We start from the raw sequence: 27,911 nt of genomic DNA, 5'->3' as shown, positions 1-27,911 counted from the left end.
CAGTTAGTGATCTGGCTGGCTGGTGCTTGGTTTTCAGTCTTGAAGCCTCTTGCTGTTGGTAAGTGAGTGGGGTATGAGCAGTGGTCTGAGCTCTGCTAGGGATAGATGTAACTTCCAAGATGTAGGCTGCTGTATGCTTAGAAGGTGAAGCTTGCTCTGCTAATCTTCGGAGGCCTGTAGAGAGTCCATCAGGCTCTGCTGCTGGTCCTTGGATAGCAAGCCCTGGGGTCCCAAGTCATGCTGTACATGGTGCTGGTGCTGCAGTTCCGCCTGGACTCCAAGTGCTGTTCCTAGTCAGAGTGCAGGATGTGTTTGTTGTCTGATAGGTAAGCAGCGATAGGTTCCAGCTGGACTCCATTGTGGTTCTGGTGCTTGCTGGTGAATATGGTGACTGGTAAGCAAGCAGGGGAATGGATACAATACATTTTAATTCAATATTAGTCATTTAAAAATAGTTTGCGACTGAATGAAGGAACGTTACTAGGAAGGAGGTGGAGGAAGAAGGACCAAGGGGAAGGAACTGGAATGGAGTAAGCACAAAGTGCATGCTATATTTGAAAGAAGTTCTCTTTAAGAAACCAGATACTATGTACAATGAATACATACCACTAAAGGGGGACTTTTAAAAAACTGACAACATGAAGAATAAGATGTTCAATCAGTGAATATTTGTTGTGCTCGTAGATTCATCATGTGTAGGTACCTGTGGTACTTGTGTGTAAAACAGTATTTTAGTCCATGATAGTCTACAAAGGATGGTGGTTTCATCCCATGACATTTCAGTGAAGCTATAAGAAAATACATTTTCTGTCTGCTTTAAAAATCTGAAGTAAGAGTGTCCATTCTGTTTAGTTCTAGTGATTAAAATTCCTTTATGGTATTCAAATACTCTTATGTGCCACTTATAAGGCAATGCTATAAATTGAAGAGTGGACCTTTTCATATTGACTGACTGAGGCATTTGGACATGGTTGAGCATTTCTTTTTATTTACATTCCTTTCAAATATTTCTGGGTGTAATAAGTGGGAGTTACTCACAATTTACGTTATGCTCTGGAGCTGTCACTATGTTGTATATGTTTGCACTGTACTGTTTGCTACAGTGTTGAAGGGATAAAAGAAAACCAATTCAGAATGAAGATTAACACTTAATTGTTACGATGCTCAGAGAACTTCAAAACACCTTTTACTTAGCCTGAAAATAATATCACTTTTAAATATCCCCTTTAAAAAACACAATATAGTAGTTCTTTAATTTCTTATGTTGATGATTCTTATGAATATTAAATTTGAGATTAAACCTGCTGACCATACTGTTCCTTTAAAAATGTTTATGGTTCATGTCTTAAGAACAAAAAAGAAAGACATTGGCAAGAGTATTTTTTATAGACCCTGAATAAAACATCAGAAATTCCTACAACTTTGCATAAGCTAATGGTCAGATGGCTTGTTAGCCTTACTCTGTGCAATGATGACTTTTCGTAGCAAGTTCCTAGATTTAGCAATTCATATTTTAAGTAATGAAGCCATGTTTGCGGAAGAATATTATTTGTAACATTCACCATCAAAGATGACAAAATGAATTTTATCTTACATTCAGATAGCTAATGTCAGAGATGTGTTGCAGTGGCTAGCTTTGACAGACTGGGAGGAAGCTCTCTAATTTTTGTTTTGTTTTGTTGAGATTTTTGCTAAGAAGAGCAGAGGAAAATGAAGTAGCAAGTTTGAAGGCTTTCCTTGATATTTGCCATGTTCCTTTTTCAGAGTATCTGCTGGGATCCAGCGGAAGTCAGCTTTACCACACCGAAGGCCATAACTGGGATTTTGAATTTTCACCTACTAGAAATCCTTAGTATGTCAAGGCCTCCCCACAAAGGTTATTGAAAGGGGTGGTTAAAGCTGCTACCTTTACTGTGGGGAAGATGAGCCAGAGCTTCCCCTTTATAAACACAAGAAGAATTGCCAGTGTCTATGCAGAGGCTGGGGGTAGTTGTGCCTTAACCTATAGGGTGGGCTTTCCTGTGCTCTCACTCCCAGGAGATGTGTCTGAGATACAAATCCCATACTGAGGTCTCAGATGCAGAGAGGTGCAGCTGAGATCTAGACCATAGGCTCTGGACTCCAGAGTTCACACCTTGACCCATGTAGTTATTATAGATAATTAAACTACAGGTGTGCATTTGTGAATTTCAGCTTTAAAAAGAGAAGAAACACTGGGTAAGATCACCAAGAGAGAGAATACAAACAGAAAGAATGAAACCTGAGCCCTACACCTTTCATATTCATACACTGGGGAGATGAAGAGCTAGCAAAGGGCACTGAGACGCTGTAGCCAGGGCCAGAAGACAGAGGAAAGCTAGGTTCAGAGAGAAGAGGGTTGCCTCTACCCAGTCCTGCTGTGGGTATTTGAGCTCACCCCCAACTAAACTGAGCAATAGAAGGACATAGTCACTCCTCAGATGTCATACACTAGAGTAGTAAATTATGATTTTCCTTGCCACAGTGAACATTAAGTCACCCTGGAGGGTGTCCAGGCCTGATCCTGAGAGCGAGCCCTGGACTGGCAGAGATCTACTCTGCTACTTCATCTTCAGTACGCACTGACTTACCACCTCAAAACCCACCCGATTTTGACTTGTTTCTGCCCAGCTGTGATTCTGTAGAATATTTATATATACTATTTTTTTTTTAATTTAATGTTTCTTTTAAAATTTGTTCTTCTTTAAATATTTGGGGGAAAGATTAAAGAGTATTTTTAAAATGAGAACAAAGGGCCAGTGAGAAGGCTCAGCACTTGCCACCAAGCTCTATGACCCGAGTCTGATTCCCAAGTACCCACATGGTGAGAGGAGAGAACCAAGTCATGAAACTTGTCCTCTGACCTCCACATCCACACCACACATGCAGGAGCACTCACAAGCATCCACACACACACACTAGATAAATACATGTAATACAAATATTAATCACAATAAACACCTTAAATGCTCTCAGGATCTTAGTACTTACCATTAATGTGACATCAGATGTAAATCTCCACGTAGCCTGTACTATAGACCCACTGGCCATCTCCTGTCCGCCCTGCCGGAGGCAGGAACCACTTTATTCCTTGATGGCATGCAAGTCCATGTCCCAGGGTAGACGGCAAGCCCAGTCTCCTGCCTGCGTCCGACACTGATGCTGCGGTGGCGATAGGTCTTGAGATTACTTCTCGAGTTTACTTCCTAAGGAGAAAGGAGAACAGATTTCCAGAACTAATTGTGATATTAAGGTAGTTCTTAGCAAGGCTAATAAAATAATCTATAATATGAATTCAAAGAGATTTCATTGATACAAAACATGTAGATTTAGTCATATGGGATTGAAAATTTGCTTTAAATAACATAAGAACATCCTAATGTATGTCAGAATCAGAAAGGAGTCTGAATATTGTTGAGTCAGTTTTAAAAAAAAACAAAAATAAAACTTTTTTTTTTTAACCTATAAGAATGTTGGATGTCAGCCGTGGCTCATACTCAGTTCTCTGAGTCTCAATCATTCTAAGCTTAGGTAAAATGTGTGGCTGTGGTTGTTCTAAGCAAGCCGTATTTCACTGGGAAAAACTTGTCAGCATATGCCACTGCAGTGAAAGGTGTGTCTCTAACAGAGCTGGATTTAGAGCCCTTTGGGCTAGGCCATTGTGGGGGTAGAAAGACCTAAATTTGGAGTCCAGACACATTCATTCATGACTCAATTTTTCCACTTCCTTTCTGACCATAAGCAAACCACAGTACCATTCTGTCTTGGTCTTCTCTCTTCTGTCTGTCTGTCTGTCTGTCTGTCTGTTTTTCTGTCTCTCTCTCTCTCTCTCTCTCTCTCTCTCTCTCTCTCTCTCTCTCTCTCTCTCTCTCTCTCTCTCTCTCTCACTCTCTCTCAAAAATATGTCCAGCACACATTTTTATACCAGTAATGGTATTTTTAAGATTTCACTGATCAGAAGCACTCTGGACGCTACAATATTATGTAATTATGGGGATCTCTTATTTCTAGTAAGGTTTCACAAGGTACTGGCTTCGACATCCTATAAAGATAAATTGCGGTAGAACAAGGTCCAAGTGTGCTTCTTTCTTCTGCCCCTATTAAGAGTACAGAGTAAATATTTGCTAAATGGTGGAGATTTTTTTTATATCACCTTTAACAAAGGGAGTATTCATGATCAGTTTCCATGTGAGTGGCAGGATAATAGTTTACTGTAGAGTTTGCCACATTTTGTGGGCTGCCTCACAGGACTTTCAAGTGAAAACGGGGAGGGAATTCCTGTGTGATGTTGCCTCTAATCTAAGTGTGGTGTCAGAAGGCATGGAGAGAAGAGACCAGAGCAGCTGTAGGATTGGGGGAGCATGCTGTTTTCATCAGGCAGCATTTTCATCTTACTTTAAGGTTCTGTGGACATGATTTTATATGTGAGAACAATAGGACTCTTTACGCTTTCTGTTGCCTTGTTTCAGTGCTAACAATGAAATTTACCATAATGTTCTCTTTGTGTTTTGTCCACGTTTGCCAATGCATCCTTTATGTTGTGGATATTTTGCATGTGGAAAATGAGGTATGGAGGACGTGCAGTGAAATGACTAACATATGGCATTAATTCCTCATCTTGTTGGTATTTCTGGTTTGTTAGGGTAAGCTTAGGAATAATAATGTCTTCAGGTTGCTCTGGTGTATTCTTATTTTTTACTTTTTGTTTAAGACAATGATAAAGTTGTGCACAGTGGTGCATGCACTCTGGGTGGCAGAGGCAGGTGGATCCCTCTGAGTTCGAGACCAGCCTGGTTTACAAAGTGAGTCCAAGAGAGCCAGCCAAGGCTACATGGAGGAACCCTGTCTCGCAAAACAACAACAACAAAGACAATAATAAAAAATCTTTTTATTTATTGACAGGATAAATAAAAGCTAAATGCAGTTAGGATCATAGGGTGTTAAACACTGGGTTCTGGGACTAGAGAGATGACTCAATGGTTAAAAACTTCTTCCAGAGGACCCAAGTTCAATTCCCAGCATGCACATGGCAGCTCACAGCCATCTAAAACTCCAGTGCTAAGGGATTCAGTGCTCTCTCTGACTTCTGTGAGCATCAGGCATAGACATGATGCATAGGCATACATGCAGACAAAATAGAAGAGTAAGAACACCCAAGTACTGTAGAGATCATCATGCAGTCTTCATTTTCCATTCCTTAGTGTCTGTCACACAGGTTCAGAGTCAACAAGGAAATGCCTTCATCTTTCAGCATACAGATCATGGGTTTTTATTCTATAAGATATACACACCATTTTAGACTGTATTAAGTAGGTTCATGTGCAGTTGTCAGCTAGTAGAGTACATCTGCTTTCATGATGAGGTCTGATGTCCGAACTATTTTTAGTTAACTACATTCTGAGGTTTAATGCAGCACACAAAGAATGCTCAAAATATACTTATTCACAGTCATGTCTCCTTGAAAGACAGCTCTTGAAAGTGATGGGCAGGAACTTCTGGGAAACCAGTTGGGGGTGGGGGGGTGGTAGTGTCTCTTTATTCAATTCATTAAGAGACAGAAGGGAAAAAAAGAGAGCCCACAATAGAGGCCTGCTAACAGAAGCCAGCCAGACACGACTTCCCCAAGCCCTTCCTTCTTATGCAGTTGTTTTTAAATGTTTATCATGTTTATGGCAGCACGAGAATACCAAGAGTGACTGCTCCTGGGTCAAGAGTGAATCAACTGTGTTGGGCCTGGAGGCATGTCACACAAGACTGGCAGCCTTTGTTCAATCCCTAGAGCCCTGGCTAGGGTGGAAGAGGAGGATGAGTACAGAACTTGACCCTTACCTCCATCCTTGTGGTGTGGCTCACCCTCCCACACCAACAGTACTGTTTGTTTGTTTATTTGTTTGTTTTTCAAGACAGAGTTTCTCTGAGTAGCCTTTGCTGTCCTGGACTCACTTTGTAGACCAGGCTGGCCTTGAACTCATAGAGATCCACCTGCCCCTGCCTCCCCAAGTGCTGGGATTACAGAAGTGCGCCACCCCACTCACACTAACAGTACTTATTCTTATTTGAAAACCTTGACTATGTTAAAGATGCAAACTGTGTTCAGCCCATTGTATAGTCTCTTCAAACCAAATTCATGTTGCCCAAGTAGCAGAGTGGAAAACACAGAAGAAAAGCTTAACTTGTGTTTAAATAAGTTGTTATTCTATAAACATACATATTATTCCAGGTTGTATTTGGAAGCTCATGGGGCACTATCATTATATGAAAAAATAGAAGTCCTAGGTCTCAACAATTTAAAAATACAGCAGATTTAACAAGATGTGACAAAATGGTAAGGCAGAAAGACACGGAAATGAAAAAGTGAGCTTGTTGACTACCCACATCTTAACAAGTTAGAGTCCCGCTTTCCAGAAGGAAAGCACACATGCAAACAAGTTTGTCTTAGTGTTTTCAAATTTCTCCTGCTGTTGAGTTCATTAAAATTTCACAAAAAGTAAAAGAGCATACAGACTCTACTTGACCATGCCTTTGGCTGCTAATGCCTCTAGGTTTCTCTGGAACACATAGGTCCACGAGTGGACAACTGTACAGTAAAGGAATGGATGGAGCCAGATGATACCATTTCAATATTTCATATCAATCTTGGAAAATATATCAACTTTCATTTTTATTGAGAGTCCACAGCTTCAGTACCATGATTATTTCATTTACATAACATCCTGAAGACCAAGTCCCAGAATTGTGAGACCAGTTAGAAAGTATTCCTGAGGGATTGTTTTTATTGTGTCTGGCTAGGTAAGTTTTCTAACTCGACCAGAGTAGGGTAATGACTTAATGTCGCCCTCTGACTGTCGTGGAGGATCTCAAGTCTAAAAGTAGAAACATAGTTGTGTGTGGAGAGGCAGAGGATGAAAATATAATGACTAAATAAAGGCTTTGTGACATTAAAATTAAACCTTGTGTTTAAAATTAAATGATGTGTTTGTAGCTTTCCTAGAAACTACAAAAGAGCAGGCACCAAGGTGTTCTTAAAGGATTTAAAAAATGGTTGAGTGATAGGAAGTAATCAAGTTCTCTTTAGATTTGATATCAAGTAATTAAGTTTTTTCTTTAAAATATCACTTTGGAATCGTGGTGCTGAACGTATTTGGACTTTTAAGGAGCTATAATCCTGAAAGTATTGACTTTGAACAGTCAATCAGCCTGATTTACAAATAGCAGTTCTTCAGGCTCCTTAAAAGCAAGGCTCTGTCTGCTACTCAGGGCATTTGCTGAATCATAGCAGCTGTACAGTCACTGGATTCCACTGCAGGGAAACTGTTTGTATCTGAGAAATCTCAAGTTCAATCTCTAGTCAGCTTTCAACAACTTTCTCTGTTTTCCCAATTGGAAAAATTTAGTCCATTTTTTTTTTTTTAACCTAAAAAGAGTTGTTGCTGTAGGAAGTAGATTGATTGAGTTCTTAACTAACCAGGCGAGTCACACCAGGTCACACACTTGAGGTCCTCTCTATACACTAACAGCCCTAGAAGTTGTATTCCACTCACCTAGCCAGTGAGTGTAACCACAAGCTGCTTCCTTGTCTGGCTTTGGAACAGGTATAGGGAATCCTGAGGTAGACAGAAGACAACTTCTGTCTCCAGCTGACTTTCAGTTAAACATCCATAAAACTGAAAAACAGTCAAAATCAAGAGTTACTAGAGACGAGAAATGCAAGATGGCTGCTGCAGAGACTGGGGAGGTGCTGGTTGAGTTGGTAACTAGACTACGGAAGTTCTTCCTTGACAAAGAGGCGGGGTCCTAGAGAACACTCACTATATAATGTAGCAGCCCCAGTGAGTGTGCCTGCGACACTGCCATTAGTTCTAAATTACAGCAAGGGCTCACGTTAAATAGCTGGAATTTACCTTGTGAAATTCCCGATGCTTGTAGAAACACACAAGTTTTACACAGTCCCTAAAGATATGCCGTAGATAGTTTTCTGCTGTGGCGTGGGAAATGGCTTAATCGGCAGAGTGCTTCCCACATGAACAGTAGGGTCTGAGTTTGAATACCCAGCTCTGTAAGAATCTAGCTGTGACAGCTTATCCCAGCTCTGGAGAGGGGGTAGGGAGGGAGAGGATGCTTGGGGCCTATTGGCCTGATAATCTGTCCAGGCTGTTAGCTCCAGGGTCAGTAAAAGTCACTGCCTCAAAACATGAGGTGCTTATGAGAACTAGAGGGAGACATTTGGCACCGCTGTCTGGCTGCCACACGTGCACACACAGATCCTATTGATTTTTAGTTAAGTTTTATAGTTTCAGTTGCTATGGTCTGTACCTAGGGTTTTACAACACATGTGTATGTTTGCTTGTTTGTTTTGTAGCCAAGGCTAGCATCTAACATTGCTTTTCTTGCCTTAACCTTCCAGATTATAAACAGCGTGTCCTGTGTATGATATATCCATATGATAAAACAAAGCTTGGCGTTTATATATACTAATGCCAGATTCTGGGACATGGCTCGCAGTGGTCTGAAGTGACGTCAGGGATTACTGCATCTAAAAAACCTTCCTTACCCAGCTGCAATTCCAGAGCAAACTTGCCTCAGTCCTCTGCAGGGCAGGCTGCCTCCTGACTTGGACACACAAAAACAAAGCAGGCAAAGAACATTTCCTATTGTCTAGAACTCCCCGGGTTGTTGCTTTTATCTCAGCTCTTCTCATTGGACTTAATGAGAGTAAGATGTCCACCTTCACGCTGCAAAACAACAAGCTTGCTTTTCCATCCAGAACAGGTGCTTTCTTCATGTTTTGTTTCATGGAATCATGTCGGCTCTAGGCTTGGCCAACTCACCAGCTTCAGCTAACACCTCATCCTATGGCCTTCAACCCACTTTGGTTCAGTCCTTAGGAAAAGCTTATTTTGAGAAAGAACTAGAGAGTAATAACTGAAGCTTATGCTATCCCCTTGCTCTTCCTAGAAACTCTTGACATCCAGATCACACCAGAGAAGAATTCCTGCTTAGGTTTTCCCAACCCCTGCTGATCATCACTTACTGTCTTTCTTGGATCCCAGCTTCCTTTACATGGTGTTGCAGCACTCAGCCCACATATCCTTACTGTATGGCACACAGATGTCTTCTCTTAGCCTTTTCAGTCAGTGGCCTAGTTGTAATAGTCTCCAGGAGAAAAGCCACCCAGCTTTAGTGCCAAGAATAGATGTTCTCACCTGAACAATTGACAGGCTGTGATCCTGTACAGCTCACAACCCCCCTAGCAATCTAGGCCACAGGAGCCCATGCAGCTCTACAGCAGTCTGACTGTGACAGATTTCTTTAGCCTCAATGTTGTGTCTTATTTTTACCTTACTGTGTTTTCACTATTATTTTGTGATTTTTTTCCTTTGATGATTTATTTAAAACATGCGTATGTTTTTGTGCTTTTGTGTATGGTGTTTTTCTCGCCATCAGTTTATTCTTTCACTTTTTTGATTGTTGTAACTCGGTGGTAAGTATAGAAGTCAGATTTTGTCAATTTGTGTTGTTTCTTTATAATATTTTTGAACAGGTTGAGTTTTTCTGCTTTTTAAAAAAAATAATTTGTTTATTTACTTTCCATCCTGGTCATAGCCCCATCCCTCCTCACCTTCCAGTCCCACTCCCCTTCCCCTCTCTCCCCTTCCCCTCCCCTATTTCTCAGAAAAGCAGAGCCTCACTTCCAATCCATTCAGCTCCTCAGGTTACATCAGGACTGAAGGCTTCCTCCTCCCCTGGGGCCTGGCAAGGCAGTCCCGCCTCCCGCCAGGGGGATGTGATCAAAAAGCTGGCAACAGAGTCCATGTCAGAGAAATTCGCAGCTCCCCTTACTAGAGGACCCACATGAAGCTGGAGCTGCCCATCTAGTACATCTCTGTAGGGGGCCTAGGTCCAATCCACGCAAGGTTGTTGGTGACACTTCAATCTCAGCAAACCCCTCTGAACCCACAGAACTAAACAGAGGATTCTGAAATAGCTGAGAAACACTTAAAGAAATGCTCAATGTCCTTAGTCATCAAGGAAATACAAATCAAAATGACCCTGAAATTCCGTCTTGGAACTGTCAGACTGGTTAAGATCAAAAACTCCGGTGGAAAGGATGTGGAGAAAGGGGAACACTCCTGTATTTCTGGTGGGAGTGCAAACTTGTACAACCACTTTGGAAATCAGTCTGGTGCTTTTTCAGAAAACTGGGAACAGTATTACCTCAAGACCCAGCCATAACCATTCCTGAGTGTATATCCAAAAGATATTTTTTAGTTACTTTTAATTATGTAAGTTTTTGTAAGCTACTTTTGTCATTGAAAACAATAAGTATGACAATTGAAAATCACTATTCTCAGTTTTTTTATAATTTTGAGGACAAGATGTATGCAATTGACCTGTTTTAAGTAGCTAAAATGTGCTCTGTGTAGTTGTCGTCAGAGCCACTCCTGTGAAATCCAGACTGTTCTGTGCTTGCTGTTGAGGTGTTGATGTCTCTACCACCTCTGCGTCCCTACAAACTGGTTCTGCGCTCACATACAGTGATGCCCAGTGAACATCCTTGAGCAATTTAAGCATACAAGGCCTGCCACTCCTAAATGTCTCCTCCACCGAAGCCAGAGGACACTCAAAAGCGAAGATATGATGTTCTTGGATGGCTTCACATTAGTCAACTGTGGGGACTCTGCTAGTGCCGCTGATGCTCCCTTTCTCTTTCTCTGCAGACTCACATTTCCAGACTTCCTCCCGGTGCTGTGGCAGGACAGTCAGTTGCAATCGAAGGTGGAGTTTGCCGCCTGGAGAGCCCTGTGAACTGACACCAGGCTGAATATGAAATGTCGAATGAGAAGCATTGCAGAACCTGAGCTTTGGGCTATTTAATTGAAGTTGGGTGTTTTATCTTCCTTGTTTTGTAATTCTTATTGCAACCTCGGGCACTGCTTGGGACACAAGTGCTGCTATACTTAGTGCTGGTTGACACTCGAGTCTTTGATGGGTGAGTGGGGGCCTGTGTGGGTGTGTATTGGTATGCAGTGGGTGTGTGTGCTTGCTTCTCCCTGGTGGGGTAGGATCTCAAGTGTAACCTGTAAACTAGAATGATCAAATCTTTACAAAATGTGTGCTTTAACTGTTTACAAGTAAAACCTAAAGTTGTAGAAAACTTTTATTTCATAAAGAGGTACCAACTATGGTTGATACAATGTGTCTGAACTGAACAGTGAATCTGCTTGTTTAAATGACTTGACCTTGATTGTGGTCTATTTAATAACTGTAATCAGTAATATTGTGTCAGTTTAAGTGGATGGTGTGGTAACTTAAACTGTTCTTATCCCTCATACAGGGCATTTTTCCTTGAATAAAGAATGGTTTCAGTGAAACAGTCTAGCAGAGAATTAAAGTCAGAACCTTTTAAAGTAATAGTCTTATTGATAATGTTTGTACTTCTTCCCTGAGCTGTTTGAAGCTTAAGTATTGCATAGCTTTGTGCCGTGTGTACTATATTATAAAAGAATATGTAAAGAGAGTGTTCAGTAATGCACAGTTTTAATTTGTGTATAATGGAATGTTATTTACAATGTAACACTGTAAATAAGAAAACAAAGTTTATGGGAAAATTCAATATTATCTTTGTTTCTTGTTTAAATATATTTTTAAGATAAAGGTACAAAATAAAAGAAGCATATTACTGGGTATAGTGTACGAGTGCTTGCTTCAGACTTATCTTTTGAACCCTAGACTGGTGGCCTGTGTTTTATTTTCTTGACAGAAAACTTCTTCCAGAATTATATTATTGCTCTTCTTGCTAGCCTAGCTTCATGCAGCTACAGCCAACACTAGCAAGATGGAAGGCAAGCTTAAGGTGATTGAAGTCTCACTATAGAAACACCTACAATTTCCATTGCAACTTGATAAAAATAACAAAGGGAAGGAGCAGGAGCACTTTGCTTTGAAAAGTTGTAGTGCCAGCTGAAAGCTCAGTGTGGTGGTTGATAAATTGCTCCTAAATGTTATATTTAGGGATTCTGGAGCCACATAAGAAAACCCAGACTTTCCTTTTAATTTTTTTTTTTTTTTTTTAAATGTAAGAAGTGGTTATCAAGAAGATACTAAAGATAGACTCGCTCAGGGGGAGGAAGTTTCCCTGCAACATATAATCATGGCTCCGGGCGGTAACTGATAAAGCCTCAGATGAAATTATATACTTGACATGGATGTATGGCTAAATTATAAAGGAAAGATAACCAAAATGAAGAGGGTGTAAATATGAATGATTTGAGAGTTGCTGGTTTATATTCCTTGTACAGGCAATTACATTTGCCCTGCTGTGTTCTCGCAGACAGGTTGGTGCCATAGTATCTGTTTCTCATTCTTAATAAGGTTGAGAACTTAGTAAGAGATGGACTGGCTGCTGGAGAGCCTTTGGTTTTAAATGCTATCAAAGTCTGCTTACCTGTTGTCAGGGCTATTTTTAGGAGCTGGACTGGATCACATAAAACTATCAGGACATTTGGAGTCTGAACATCATCTGACCTATTTCACCAGGAATGTCAGTTCTTTCATCTCCTCCCTACTTACTCTGTATTCATATTTAAAAGTCTGAGTTTGTTTCAGACTCCTTCTATGAAGAGTTTAAAAGCTGGTCAGCAAATTAGGATACTGTACCTCAATGAACAGTCTGTTAAGACTATTCTCCAGTGTTCTGAATACTTCTTTGTAAGATATATTGTGGAGTTGAGAGCAGGGAAGGCACTATGCAGAATCATGGAGGCAAAAACGGAGCGCGTTTGTAAATTCTTTAGTTGTAAGATCATGTTTAGTTTCAGGTCCTGAACCCAAAAGATATCAACAAATATAAAATTGTTATTATACAAAAGTAGGAAAGTTTTGCTGTTTGTTTTGTTATATTTTGAGTCAAGGTTTCCCTGTGTAGCCTTGGCTATCCTGGACTCACTTTGAAGACCAGGCTGACCTCCAACTCAGAGAGAGCTGCCTGCCTCTGCCTCCCTCTGGTGTTGGGATTAAAGGAGTGTGCCACCACGCCTGGCTCAACAGTAGGAAAGGTAGAAGCAGATAAGAAAATAACTTTATTCTCCAACTCACTTATGATACCTAGCTTCCCGCACTGTTTTAAGAAGCCCACTTTTAATGTAGATGACCTTGGCTGTAACCTATACCCAATCTTGCCTGGAGCCAAGAATTAGATGCTCTGATCTCCTAGTACAGTAAAGCCTGGTCTGGGTTCCTTAATGCCATCACTGAATCTCTGCTCTGAGTTTGAAAGTGGGGCATCTACAGGGCTTGCTGAGAGCCAGCTATGGACTTTCCTCGGGCAGGTGGTGCACTGTGCTACCCAGGACAGTGGTGGTGACCATGTGACGTTGTCATCTGTGCTTGTCTCCTCTGTGGGTCTTGTTCCTTCTTATATGTTGATTTCTACTTCTAAGTGTGAACTTGACCTGGGATATCTTCTTACATGCAGTATGCATAAATAAGTCCACAATGTTAATTTACAGTATTCTTTAGGAGCAGAGGGGATTACTGTTGGTTCATAGATATGAGGGTGTCTACCTGGGCTGCTCACAATCCCTATTACATGTTTTTCTTCTGACACAGTAGATGGAGGAGAAGGCCTTCCTGTCAAGTTCCTGGTTTTAGTGCTTTAATGCTTTGACTTTTTCTCTATTTAGGATGATGTTGGCTGGGGAGTTCTGTAAATTGCTTTTATTATGTTGGAATATGTCCACTGTATTCCTGCTTTGTCCAGAACTTTTGTATGAACGAACATTGGATTTTGTTGAAGACCTTTTCTGCAGCTGATGACATGGCCATGTGTGTTCTGTCCTTTAGTCTGTTTTTTAAAAAAATTATAACATATTTATCAAACTACCAAAATTGCATAGGTAAGAATACAAAATTATAATTAATTTGACAATGATTTTTAGGTCAACTCTCATCTATAATACTCAAAGAACTAAAAGAAATCACCCTATGAGTGGAAAAACAGAGAATATCAACCAAAAGTTAAATACTATTAACATGTAATGTATTGAAGTTATAATTGATTCGTTACAAAAGTTGTAAAAATATTTTACATTTTCAGCAGTTGCCTGAAACAGTTTGTGTGGTCCTCATACAGTCCCCAGTTGAATCCGGATATTGCACTTCCAAAAATGCTGAAAAAGAAGGTGAAGACATATGCTTGTGGCACCATTACTCACAGCAGCTAGATATACTTGCTAATTGCTAATCTGAGAAGCACATGATGGTGCAGTCATGTAACAGAGCATTAGCACGTCTTTAAATTGGCGAAGTGGGGGCCCGAGAGACAGTTTAAGAATGCTGACCGCTCTTCCAGAGGACACAGCTTCGATTCTCAAACTCCACATGGTGGCTCACAACTATCTGTAATTCCAGTTTCAGGGGATTCTACCTTCTCAGTTTTCAGGCATCAGGAATGCTCATAGTGCACAGATTTACATATAGATAAAGCACTCCTGAACATTACATAATTTTTAAATGGCAGAATGAAAACGCTGCAGCATGGGTGAGCATCATCATTATTATGTGTGAACAGACGTCAAAGGTTACCTATATTATTCTAGAGTGAAATAGTGGAAATGGATACACCCAAAGAGGCAAAAACATGGACGCGTTAGTCTGTTAATACAGTAGATTAGTTATTAGTTTCCAAATGTTGACCCATTCCTTTGTCTCTGGAATGAAGTTGACTTGATCTGTGTTCTTGAATTTTTCTGCTAGTTTTTTTTTTTTTCAGTTTTAGAAATGTGTATTTTAGGAACACAGCACAGTTAAGTGAGCAAAGTATTAAATTGACTCCTGATGACTTACTGTTTTATCCTCCTGGATTAATACTACTTAGACCTCAACAGAAAAGCTTCTGTTGGCAATAGATGGTAATCTACACAAAGACCCACAACTGGCCTACGTGCCGAGCTTAAGAGACTCCAGCACAGCATACTCAGCCTTAAATGGGACATACCAGAAAGACCATTGTCTGTGTCTTTAGACTGCTTGTGTGGCATGCCCCAAACAACTGGAGGTGCATATCTGCACCTAGGTGCCAAAGGATATTTCTGGGAAGTGTGAAAGCTTGCCTTGTCTCTATTTACAACAGGCCGTAAGGTATCAGAAAATTAGCACTTCCCCAAAATAACTCCAGATGTGCCATCAAAGTGGAGAAGTCTGACCCTGTACAGCTGACATGGGACCATTTCTAAAATGGTGGATGTGTGGATGCCGAAGAGCAGCTCATCTAGGACTTCTTCAAGGCCTGCTGTGCATCTTAGAACAGACCTAGAACTGTATTAACAGAAGTTAGAGCAAAGTTTATCCAAAGGTGTATTATCACTTTAAGAGACCTTAGAGCCCAAAGTGGTTGCAGAGTGCTATGCCATGAATGCCCCTCCATGGTGACCACATACAAATCATTTTAAGATGGCGTCTTTCAAAGCGGGGCGTGCTATCACATGCCTGTGAGCTCAGCAGTCAGCATATGAAAGGCTAAGGTAGGGATCGTGAGTCTAAGTTCAGCCAAAAGTACATAGGGAGACCTGGGTGCAGGGGGCAGGGGGGTTGTTGTGTTTATTCTTGGGTGGAAGACCTCCAAAGGCAATCTAGGTGATAGCTGTTCCTCCTTCCTAGGAACAGTGGCACAAGAGAAGACTAAGCCCAGAAGTAAACCCTTGTGTGCTTTATAAACCTTTTATAGAATCCTGTTAACCAGAGGAAAAGCTGATTGGGTGAATGTCATGGGCTGTTCGTGGGAATGAATGACAGACTGGCAATGTAAAATCATTCCTTTTAAATCCACATTTTTTTTTCTGGAACACTTAGAATTCCTAAATAATGCACAGCCTTTCCTCAGCATAGTTTGGGTTCAGGTCTATGAGGTACTAGCCCAGATGTGTGTGATCAGAGAGGCCCATAGGCTTACCAGATTGACCAGGTAGTTTTTCTTTTCCCACAAGCGGCTGTCCAAAGGAAGGATTAAATCTAACATTGGCCAGGGCTTCTCTCCAAGGCACCCACTCAGCTTCCAGAAGCCAATCAGCTAAGTCCGAGGTGGTTTACCATGACTAGTTGTGGAAAGTGTGGAGGGAACGCGAGCTCAGTGGTTTCTCCTTTATATGACACTGTTTGGTACCAAAGTCCTAAAACCACAGCAGCCAAAACCAGGGACAGGCAAGGGATTCCTTGCCAGGCACCGACATAAGGGTTCCTCTGATTAACAGCCTCAGAAGCTGGAAAGAGAAAAACTGAAGCAGTCCTGCTAACGTCTGTTGTTACATTAGCACCCAAAGAGTAACTCTTCAAGTGGCCTCTTTAAACCTTGGAAAAGCCAGCAGTTCTTAAGAGATAGAGCATTTACTAAGAAAAACGCGGCACTCACCCATCTCATGTAAAAGTGTAAGATTTTAATTTCTTCCCCAAACTTGTTAACCAAGCTAGTTAATGCTAATTCCATCCTCTGATCGCTCGGCTGAAACTCTTGGGCCATCATCTGTTTGATGGCCCCATGCTGAATAAGTCACCATAGACTTTAGTAGCATTAAACTGTTTGTTCCCGGTTCTGTAAGCACGCTTGGCTTCCCTCGAGTTTTTTGCGGGTTTTGCTGACAGTCCCTGGTGTATTATGCTCAACTGGACAATGACCTAGAGGCTGGACTCATCTGGCATACTGCTCTGTGATTCTTCCTTCATGGTCAGGGCTTCCTTTTGTAATCTGTCCATGCCACCTACTTGAAAGATCGCATCACAAGACTTCTTTTTTTTTTTTGATTTGGTTTTGGTTTTTCAAGACAAAAGTTTCTTTGTGTAGCACTGGCTGTCGTGGACTTGCTTTGTAGACCAGGCTGGCCCCAAACTCATACCGATCGCCTGCCTCTGCCTCCCTGGGCATCACAAGACTCTCAGGAGCACAAAAGTAGAAGTTGCTTAGGGCTGAGGTTTGGGTCAGACTGGCCCAGAATCACTTTTGTTACATCATTTACACCAACTTGTTCAGGTCTAAAAGAAAGGACCTGGAGAAGGGCATTAATACCAGAAGCCAAGTTCACTGGGCCACATTGACTTGACATCTTGAAATTTCACTTCCTTTCCTAGTCCACAGTCAGTCCACCAGTGAGTCCCCTTGGCCCTGCTTTAATGTGCATCCCATCGACTGACACCATCAAGATCATCTGTCTGCCAGAGTGGTCACAATGACCGCTTCACTGGCCTCTGCTTCCATTCATTCTGCAACAGTCACTTGATCATAGTACCTCTTTGTTCAGAATTTTCATTGTACTTTGCTCTCTAGTCCTTCAAAATCCTGGGATTTGTTTCTCCTTGTTCTCGGACATGTTTCCTTCTGTCCCTTTGGTTACTCTGCTCTAGCTACCCTGGCCTTCTTGCTGTTCCTTGCAGCATGTCAGCATCATTACATGTGATTGTACTTTACTTAGAAAATACTTACTTTTGAGTCAGGTTTTTTGTACAGTAGCCCAGGCTGACCCCAAACTTGTGATCTTCCTGCCTTAGCTCCCAGTAAGCTAAGGTTAAAATAAAGTATTGCACAACATATTAAGGGTGAGTGAGGGTATCTTTGAGGGTTGCTCTTTTGCCTTCCAGATGAAGTTGTAAGTTGGCAGAACTGATGGGAAAGTAAAGGGCTGTCACTATGCTCCCATGTGCACTTAAACTGCCTCTTATATTCTTGGGGTTTACTTCCCACACTTGTGAGATTAAGAGTGCAGAGTTAGATCAGAGATCCTTAGAACCTAGCCTTCCTTTATTGTGTCAGGAAGTGCTGGGCCATAGTACAACAGAAGGTGCTATCATTCTGGCTTTCTTCGTACCTCATGTGACCTACTCTGACATGCCCCGTCTTTTCTAAAACCTTGGTAGACTGTATTGAAATTAAGTCTCAAACACTTCTGGTAAAAGGTAAAAGTCTTAGAGTGCCTCACGCCCTCCTCCCTTTTCTACCATACTGACTCTCTAGTTTGTGGGGACAGAGCAGTTTGTCAGCAGTAAGAAGATGATATCGATTAACTCCAATAGCAATACAACCATACGGAGCTTACAGCTGCAGCCACCACATACACGAGTGATATATGTGCGAGGACATTTGTGGCATATTCCTGTTGAGTTTTGAAGGAAATCCATCATGTTAAAAAGGAAGGTGTGTTTCTCTATGTTTTAATGAGAATAACTTCAGGATATGTTAATTACAAAAAAAACAAAAAATAAAGATTAGTGGGCACATCATGCAGTCTTCAAGATAAGAATTAGGACAAAGACTGCATTTTGAAATTCTTATATAATCTTGAAGGAAATAGGAAGAAAGGTGGCTCAGTGGCTGAGCAGGGCACGTGCCTAGCACGTTCAAGGCCCCTGCTTTGATCTTTACAACTGGAAAAAGAAAAATCTTAGTATTTTTAAGAGATAGTACAAATTATTAAGGATGCGGGGCTTGGGGTAGTGGGTGGAGAAGGTATGGGGACAAACAGCAGTGGAGTTGATAGTTTTCTCAGGAAGGCCTCTTGCTCTTTGTATCTGTTTTCTCATCCTCTGAATGGCTGCCAAGCTAGAATCCTTACCAGATGTTACCAGATAACCGACACATTATCCTAAAGTGTATATGGAGATATAAAGGCTGGTAGTAGCCAAGACCTCCATGACCAGAACAATAGTGACAAGCACTGCAAGATGTCAACATGTACTGTAAAGAACACTCCTCAAGACTGTATCTTGGTGTTGACACAAGCATTCAGAAAAAGAACAAACTAAAAGAACATAGGGTCCAGAACAGAACTACCAGTATATGGTCAATGGACTTTCAACAAATACAACAAAGCAAAGCAGGAGATGGGGGAAAGGGTCTTTGCAGCAAGTGTTTCTGAGGTAATTAGCAGTATAATGGGAAAGACATGTGAGCTATACCTCACACTGTGCACACACATAACAGCAAATGAAGACACAGTATTCAAGAAGACCTACCCGAGCTAGCTAAGAACTGCTAGAGTCTGTGCCGTTTGCACCAGGGTGCCACTTTCTTCACCAATTTCCACCTTAGCTTGATCCATGATTTACTCTGGGTATATGACATCAAGGAAACAGGGCTTCCTCTTTCCCTGCTGTCCCACATAGTGGTGGTTAGATGGTCTTGACTCTTGAAGAAGCATTGTCAGCCCAGATGAGAGTGTTTCCTTAAAATTGCATATATCTATACACTGACTTAACACTCATAGGTAATTTTAGGTAGTTTTTTGTTTTGTTTTTATTTGTTTTGTTGGGTTTTTTTTTTGTTGTTGTTGTTTTGAGATTTTTTTTTTATTTTTATTTTTTTGGTTTTATGGTTTTTGGTTTTTCAAGACAAGATTTCTCTGTGTAACTTTGGCTGTCCTAGACTTGGTTTGTAGATGAGTGGCCTCGAACCCACAGAGATCTCCCTCCCTCAACCTCTCTGAGTTTTGGGATTACAGGCCTGCACCACCACTCCTGGTGTGGTACGGTTTGGTTTGGTTTGTTTGTTTGTTTGTTTGTATGGGGTTTTTTTGGTTTGGTTTTTTTGTTTTTCAAGACAGGGTTTCTCTGTGTAGCCTTTGCCATCCTGGACTCCCTTTGTAGGCCAGGGTGGCCTCAAACTCATAGTGATCCATCTGTCTCTGCTTCCAAGTGCTGGGATCAAAGGCGTGTACCACCATGCCCGGCTGTTTGTTGTTGTTGTTGTTGTTTTAATAGTAGGTTCCTTATGACTTTTTCAGACATCCTTAGTAACAGATACCTCCATTTCCTTTTTGTCAGTTGGCTGAGGGTTGCTTTCAGCTTTCACCCATATTCTCTGGGCACTGGCCATCTTTAAAAGTGTTCCCAATTGGATAGAATCCCTTTAGTGCTTCAGATCTCTCACCCGCCCTTCGCCATGTATCTCTTCTGACTATTTTATCCAGTTATCTTGCCCTCCTTACTCTTTCTGCATTTATCTCTCACCCCCTTTTTAACTAGAACCCCAAACTTCCCAATCAGATCACTTACACTCTGCAAATTCCCTCTCTATTGCTTCCCATCCCTGACAAATTCCCTTTCACTTTCCTGGTTTCTGCAGTTATTACAGGTGTATACACTCATCAGAAGATCTGGAACTAGGAACCTCTGGTGAGAGAGCCTGTGGCAGTTGTCTTTCTGGGTCTGGGTAACCTCAGTCGATATGATCCTTTCTAGTTCCATCCATTTACCTGCAAAGTTCATGATTTCATTTTTCTTTATAGCAGAATAGTATTCCATAGTATATGCATATGGGTTTTTTTTTTTTTTTTCATCAGTTCATCAGGTCAAAGACATTTTCGTTGTTTCCATTCCCTAAGTATTATGAATAGAGCAGCTGAGCAAGTAATCTGTGGAGTAGGATGCCAAGGAATGGTATAGCTGAGTCATACAGCAGATTTAATTTCAGGTTGTTTTTTGTTAAGTCTGCACACTAATTTCCAGAGTGACTGTAGCAGTCTGCAATCCCACCAGAAGTGAGTGAGAGCTCTCCTTTTCCCTCAGCCCCGCCCTCCTCCACCCAAAGCATCTACTGTCCTTGTTTTCTTTATCATTCTGACTGGGGTCAGATGAAATCTCAGCGTTGTTTTGATTTGAACTGCCTTGTCACTACAGACAATGAAGCAATCCCACTGAGGTCAGGAAGGAGACAAGGTTCTACCATCCCCATGCCTTCTCAAAACTGTGCTCGAAGCACTAGCTGGAACAGGAAGGTAAGAGAAGGAACTAAAGGGATACAAACAGGAAAGAGAAGTTCAAGCTATCCTTACTCACAGATGACATGATATTATACATTAGAGATCCTCAAAATTCTACTAGAATTATGGAAGTGATTTTTTTTTTAATGCAGCAATGTGGAAGGATACAGAATCAACTTGTACAAATTAGTAGCTCTTCCACATACCAACACACATAGAAAAATGGACACACTCCCATCACAGTAGCCTCAGAGAAAATGAAATAGCTAGGAATCAACCTAAGCAAGGAGGTGAAGGACTTTTAGAATGGAAACTGTAAACAACTGAAGAAAGAGATAGAGGAAAAGCACTAGAAAATTGAAGTAACTCTCACATTCATGTGCTGGTAGAACTAATAATGCAAAATTTTCCTTTGTGCTGATTTTAACATCATAAATCTGAAAATTCAGGAAAGAGAGGAATGAGTATCTAAAGGCAATGCTCTGGTTTTGAATTGGCTCATGGAAAACAAACTCATACATATGCAAATGTCTGTAAACTCCAGACTGCCAATACTGTGAGGTGGCCATTTTCTGTCAAAACCATTTGAGTCTGCCACTGTGAAAACAGTTGTTCTACCAAAAGTGATTTACAGATCCAGTGCAGTCCCAACCAGAATCTCTATCTCATTCATCATAGAAATAGGGAAAAAAAAAAAAAAAGCTATCCTAAAATTCATATGGAACCACAAAAGATCCCAGGTAGCCAAAACAATCTCAAGCAAAAATAGAACAAAAAAACAAAACAAAACAAAACAAAAAAAAGAAGACAAAATAAAACAAAACAATGCTGGAAGACTTAACCATTCCAGATTGCAAGATCCATTATAGAGCCGTAGAAATAAATACATTGTGGCACTGGCCCAGAAACAGACATGTGACCAATGGAGCAAAATTGAAAGCCTACATGTTTACATACAGTTTCAGGCATTTGATGTTTGACAAAACCATACTCTGGAGAAAAGAACACATCTCCAACAATTTGTGCTGGGAAAACTGGATGTCCACATGCAGAAAAATGAAATTAAACCCTTATCTATCACCTTGTACAAAGACTAACTCTTCAGTGGATCAAAGAACTAAGTATCCATCCTGAAACACTGAAACTACCAGAAAACTGACAGATAGTAGCATACATGGTCAAGGTGTAGGAAAAGGGCTTTCTGAATTAGACTCTTATTTGCCCAAGAATTAAGGCCAACAGTGGGCAGGTGGAATGTCATAAAACTACAAAGTTTCACAACTAAAAAAACAATAAACCAGGTGAAGTGGAAGCCTACAGAATGGAATAGAGTCTTTTTACCAGCCACAGGCCTCATGGGATTGATATCCAGAGTATAAAAAGAACTCAAAAAACAGAGTAAAAAAAACAACAACAACAAATGACCTGTGGCTAGAGAGATGGCTCAGTGCTTAAGAGCACTAGCTTCTTTTCCAGAGGACCTGGAAGTTCCATTTCCAACACCCACATGGCAGCTCAGAGCTGTCTGTAACTCCAGTTCCAGCAGATCTAACACCCTCAGACAGATACGCATGCAGGTGAAATACCAAGGCACATAAAATGAAAATATAAGAATAAATAAATCATTAAACAAACAACAACAAACCACAAGTGAGCCACTTTAAAAAATGGGCTATGGATCTGAGCAGATAGTTCTCAAAAGAAGAAAAATAATGGCTAAGAAATAACACCTTGCTCCCACTGTGTCTCACCAGTAGAGGCAGGCTGCTGCCATTTCTTAGGCTTCAGGTTGCAAGATGAAAAGGTGAAATACTCTTTGCAAGCACCTGGGAAAACATGCAGACTGGGCAAATTCATATGCTAATTGTGCATGCTAAGGAGGGTGGGGGCAACAAAACTAGGAACCGGAAACTGCCATCTGCAGAATAGAAGTTATAGCAAGAAGAGAGAAAGGAGCTGAAAGATACTTAAAGAAATAGCAATGGGAACATGCTCAAATTTGCTGCACAAAAAAACACTATATTAAAGCTTGAGAAACTGGAGGTTGAGAGTGAAGAAATAAAGCAGTAAAGGAAGGATAAAGGAACAAAATGTACATATAAAACAAAAATTAAATGGCATTAACTATAGCAGTAGTTACAGGTTTATTAGTCAAGACGGCGAGACTCGGGCGAGTGTGAAGGTAGCCCACTGAAGAATTCCCTCATGGCTGGTCTCTTTGTTCTCCTGGGACTGTGAACTCACTGTTTTTCCAAATGGGTAATTTTCATCGTTTCTGATATGGAGGCTGTACTTACAGAAACCCAGGAGTATACAAGCTAGTTTAGGAAACTTGGGGTTAGATACAAGCCCTTTAATGAGAAGAGTTCCTAATATACTGCCAGGAAATACTGGGCCACGTGGTTTGGGAAAGGGTGGGTGGAGTAGTGGTGATAGCTGTGGGCTTTCCCTGTGTTCTGTATCACTCCCTGCAGTCCTCCAGAGCCCTGGACCTCCACTACATCCAGAGTGCTGTAATCCTCTCCAAGGATGCTTATCTGTATCTCTGCCCAAGGAGTCTCCCAAGTCCTCCTCAGGAGACTGTTCTGCCTCTGGCAGGCTCATAGTGACACCCTGCTAGACCGTCAACTCATGGCTCCCAGGGGTTGTAGCTCAGTTGACCCACATAGCTGTTCTGGGAGGAGAGAAGTGATACTAAACAAGACCTGCAACTGATTAAAATCCCTTTATCTGTTAATTGTTTTTCCCCTATGCATCCCAAGAATACCATTTGGATCATTACACATGCTGAACAAATAACTGACAAATAGATATAGAAATAGTTATTCCTGGAAGTAACTTGATAAAACTGCTGGTGGTGCAGCCAGAATTTTCCAGTAGTCTTTAGGCTTCAGTCCCCACATACTTGGTCTCTATGTCTCATTCGATATATATGTTTGGACACATATACATATATACATATACCGAAATTTCTGCTCCTGACACTGGGGTCTGAGTAATATTTGTAGATGAACTTAAAAATTACATTTATAGGAGCTGAACTTAAGAGCACTTACTGCTCTTCCAGGAGACCTGAGTTCATTTTCCACCCCCTAGGTCAGGCAGCTCACAACCCTGTGTAACTCCAGCTTCCGAAGAGCTGACGTCCTTTTATGGTCTTTGCAGGTACATGTGCATGTGTGTGTGTGTGTGTGTGTGTGTGTGTGTGTGTGTGTGTGTGTGTGTGTGTACACAGAGACACCAATTTTAAAAACGTAATATTTTAAAAGATTATATTATACTTTAAAAAATTGTGATGGTACTGGTAAATGAACCAAGGTCTACTTCATACTATGTAAGTCCTCTGTGACTGAGCTATGTGCTTGCCTGACGATTATGTAAGTGCATTGCTAGTCTCACCCATTAGTTCTAAAGCAGAGCATTGGCAATGGTTTCCGAGCCTGTGGACTTATGATATTTGTGAGACCAAATGCCATGTGTGTTTGCTTGTGTTACAGACATGTGAGAGTCATAGTTCCTACAGTAGCCACTTAGAGATACATGGAGATGCAACAAGTTTTTCTTTACTCTTATTAGCTTGAAATAAGAGCTTCCTCCATGCTTGAGTGAGCATTGAAAAGTCAATTTGGATGGACTTCATTCTTTGACATCTAGGTTAAGTTAAAAAAAAAATCAAATCATAAGGACTCTAATGAGTTATTTAAATATGGTTACAAAAGCATATTTATGTAATCTAAATAAATTAATAAAAAAGTAAAAAAAAAACAAAACCATATTTAGTGTTATGAACAAACAATATCCATTGCAGTTAGCTATCAGATTAGATATTAATTCATTAATCAATTTTTGCATAAGTCATGCATGTTCCTCCAATGGACACTTGTTCTGTGAAGCCATTTTGAGGCTGCAATGTTTTTCCCCAAACTCCTTACAGCCATCAGGCACATTAAAGGATATCCAGTTTCATTGGTCTAAGCTGAATGATCGCAATTCATCAAGGCATGAAAAGTCTGTCCAGTCTTCTGGAATATCATTAAATGGTTCAAGGACATTTCTAATCTTAATGATGGCCAAGGGGGAACAACTATCATGATGATGAATGGCAGTGAATATCTGGAAAAGGTTCAAGGCATGTTAGACTTCCAGAGACTAAGACATGTTGTTTATCTAAATCATCCAACTGATTAAAGAAACACACAAAGTCCAAGACAGTTAAAAGCAAAGAACCAAATAGGGTTTGACCTACCCTGGTGCATTTATCGCTGACCGTGTCATGCATGTAAAATGTATTGCTCTACCAAAATGCTGTGTATATAAATTGGGAGGGCCTTTTGAGGCTGCTGTTGAGTAATATAGGCTGTCCAGTTTATTGCCTGGCTAAATATTTACATAAAATGAGTTCATTGATTGTGGGGAGGCCTCCATAAAAGGAGTCTTTCAATGTTACTAACTGATTAGCTACAACTCCCAAGGCTTAGCAAGAGCTGGGAGGTGGTAACATTTAGTGCTCCTGTTCCTGCGATTAGGTTTTGAGTTGCTCAGTGTTTTTTCATAGCTGGTCTGAATTACATTTGGGTGTGCATCCAAGAAGGCAAACCCTTCTTCATTTTAAGAGCAATGCTAAGTTTGCAAGGAAAGCAGGAAATACTGTTCAGTGCACACCTCGAAGTCTGCTCATTGTAGTCCACCTTTCTTCCGGGAGCACATGTCCATTAAACATATGCCGTTCTTACTGCAGGGAAATCCATGCTGGGTGAATGAAACAGTGAAAACATTTTATTTTGGAAAAGCCAGAAAAATAAATCCTTTATACAGGGACGATTTGTTCTCAGCCGATCTTTTTCCATGGTCAAGTCGGTAGCGGGTGTCATCCCCATCGGTGTCTGGGAAGAGAGTCCATAGGCAGAGGGAATGTCTTTTCAGTGGGTCGGGGTGTGATACATTGTTGAGGTGAGGTAGCACCAACACTGTGAAAAGGAGTGCATATAGAGAAGAAGAGGAGTCCTGATAGTAACTGGTAAAAACAGGATCACAGACTTCATGCACTTGGATTCTTGACGCCTCCTGCTGCTGGTTCTCCCCACCCCTCCTTGGCTTCCTCATTAGTTTCCTTTGACAATTTGTTTTCTGTCCCTTACTGCTGAACCTTGGTGGTCTCTGGGCATGGCTCTCAGTTCTCTCACCTCTAAGAGCTGATCTTCTTCTTCTTCTTCTTTTTTTTTTTTTTTTTTTTTTTTTGGTGATAGAGTACTAACAATAAATTTATTCTCAAATAAACAACAACAAAATGGTACTTAATTAAATTGTACTTACAAGATAGCTAATATGCTGGCCACCTTTTTACTTTTTTGTTTTTGTTTTTTGGTTTTTTTTGATGTTTTTTTTTTTATTAATTTATTCTTGTTACATCTCAATGTTCATCCCATTGTATCCTCCCATTCTTCCCCCCCCCCATTTTCCCATTATTACCCTCCCCTATGACTGTTCCTGAGGGGGATTACCTTCCCCTGTATATTCTCATAGGGTATCAAGTCTCTTCTTGGCAACCTGCTGTCCTTCCTCTGAGTGCCACCAGGTCTCCCCCTCCAGGGGACATGGTCAAATGTGAGGCTTGAGCCTGATAGTTAGATGTCGTGCCTCCCAAATCTCCAGCCGGGACTAGAACCTGCACCTAAACTCCAGGTTACCTCATGATATGTCAGCGTGACACCCAATACATCCTTCTTAAATCACTATGTCCAAATCAGAACACTGAGTTTCTCTCCATCTCTTCTCCCTGTGCACCTCTGAACCCAGAACTTACCATGTGAATTTGTTTTCATTGAACTTCCTGTCTAGAAGTTGTTTTGAGTCCTTTCACCTCATGGATATATATACTCTAAAGCTTAGACTTTAATCTATATCCACCCATGCTGTTTTATGTAATGCACTACCCAGGTTAGCCCTTTACCTGCCACTAGGCACAACGATCTTTTTTTTTTTTTTTTAAGTTTTAATTTATTATAATTTATTCAGATTACTTCCGGATTCTTATTCCCTCATTGCATCTTCCCATTCCCACCTTCTCTCCCTCTTCTGCCCTATTCCCCTCCCCTAGACCTCTGACAGAAGGTGACCTCCTCTCCTACCATGTGGTCACAGCCTATCAGGTCTCATCTGGATAGCCTGCTTCCCCTTCCTCTGTGTGCCGCCAGGCCTCCCCACCAAGGTGAAGTGATCAAATTGGAGGCACCAGAGTTCATGTCACAGGCAGTCCCTGCTCTCCCCACAACCATGGAGAGTGAGCTGTTTATTGACTAGATCTGGATAGGGGGTCTAGGTTTACTGTATGCATTGTCCTTGGTTGGTACAACAGTTTGTGCAGGGCCCCCTGGGACCAGATCTGCCAGCATTGATGGTTTCCTTGTGGGTCTCTGAACCTTCTGGATCCTTCCATCCCACCCCCCATTCTTTCAAATCACTCTCACCTGGAGTCCAGCAGTGAGTCCCAGCATCTGTCCCTATCCCCACTGGGTGGAGTCCCTTAGCGGACATCTGTGTTGGGCTAATATCCAATTATATGTGAGTATATACCATGTGTGTCTTTTTGGGTCTGGGTTACCTCACTCAGGATGATCATTTCTAGTTCCCTCTATTTGTCTGAAAAATTTGAGATTTCCTTGTTTTTAATAGCTGAGTAATATTCTATTGTGCAAATGTACCACAGTTTCTTTATACATTCTTCAGTTGAGGGACATCTAGGTTGTTTCCAGATTCTGGTTATTACGAATAATGCTGCTATGAACATAGCTGAGAAATGTCCTTGTTGTATGGTAGAGCATCTTTCAGGTATATGCCCAGGAGTGATATATCTGGTGAAAGACTTACATGAAAAAAACCTCCACAAAGATATTTTAAGATATGAAAATCATCACATCCCTTTCCCTAATTAGCAGCTTCCTGTGGCTTTCCTCTAAGTAATGGAAAGTTCTCGTCATGACTTGCAGTGTTCTCCATATCCTGGTACCACACATCTTTCCCAACCCTGCCCCACTTCCCCCTCTTGTTTTCGTGCGCTCGAGCACAATGGCCATGTTCTCTCTACACAGTAAGCTTGTTGCTGGCTTAGGGTTGTTTTCACTAGTCATTCCATCTGCTTAGATGATGTTCCTA

The 27,911-nt window shown here is 41.1% G+C and overlaps 1 protein-coding gene across 11 annotated transcripts in view; it reads left to right on the top strand.

The window, feature by feature from the left end:
- The window catches only part of Tasp1 (taspase 1), a 234,226-nt gene extending 222,434 nt beyond the window's left edge, over positions 1-11,792 (top strand). For 2 of the 11 annotated variants that reach the window (XM_051144735.1, XM_051144738.1), the window contains one exon: positions 10,737-11,791. In XM_051144735.1, the coding sequence (XP_051000692.1) occupies positions 10,737-10,829 (93 nt within the window). In that variant the 3' untranslated portion in view covers positions 10,830-11,791. Of the gene's footprint in view, positions 1-10,736 lie in introns of all 11 variants that reach the window. The other 9 variants (XM_051144729.1, XM_051144728.1, XM_051144730.1 and 6 more) reach the window with 7 other exon arrangements.
- Positions 11,793-27,911: the final 16,119 nt, after the last annotated feature.

Source organism: Acomys russatus, chromosome 4 (genome assembly GCF_903995435.1).
Source record: "Acomys russatus chromosome 4, mAcoRus1.1, whole genome shotgun sequence".
Lineage (NCBI taxonomy): Eukaryota > Metazoa > Chordata > Mammalia > Rodentia > Muridae > Acomys > Acomys russatus.
This window is presented reverse-complemented; position numbering and strand designations above follow the sequence as displayed.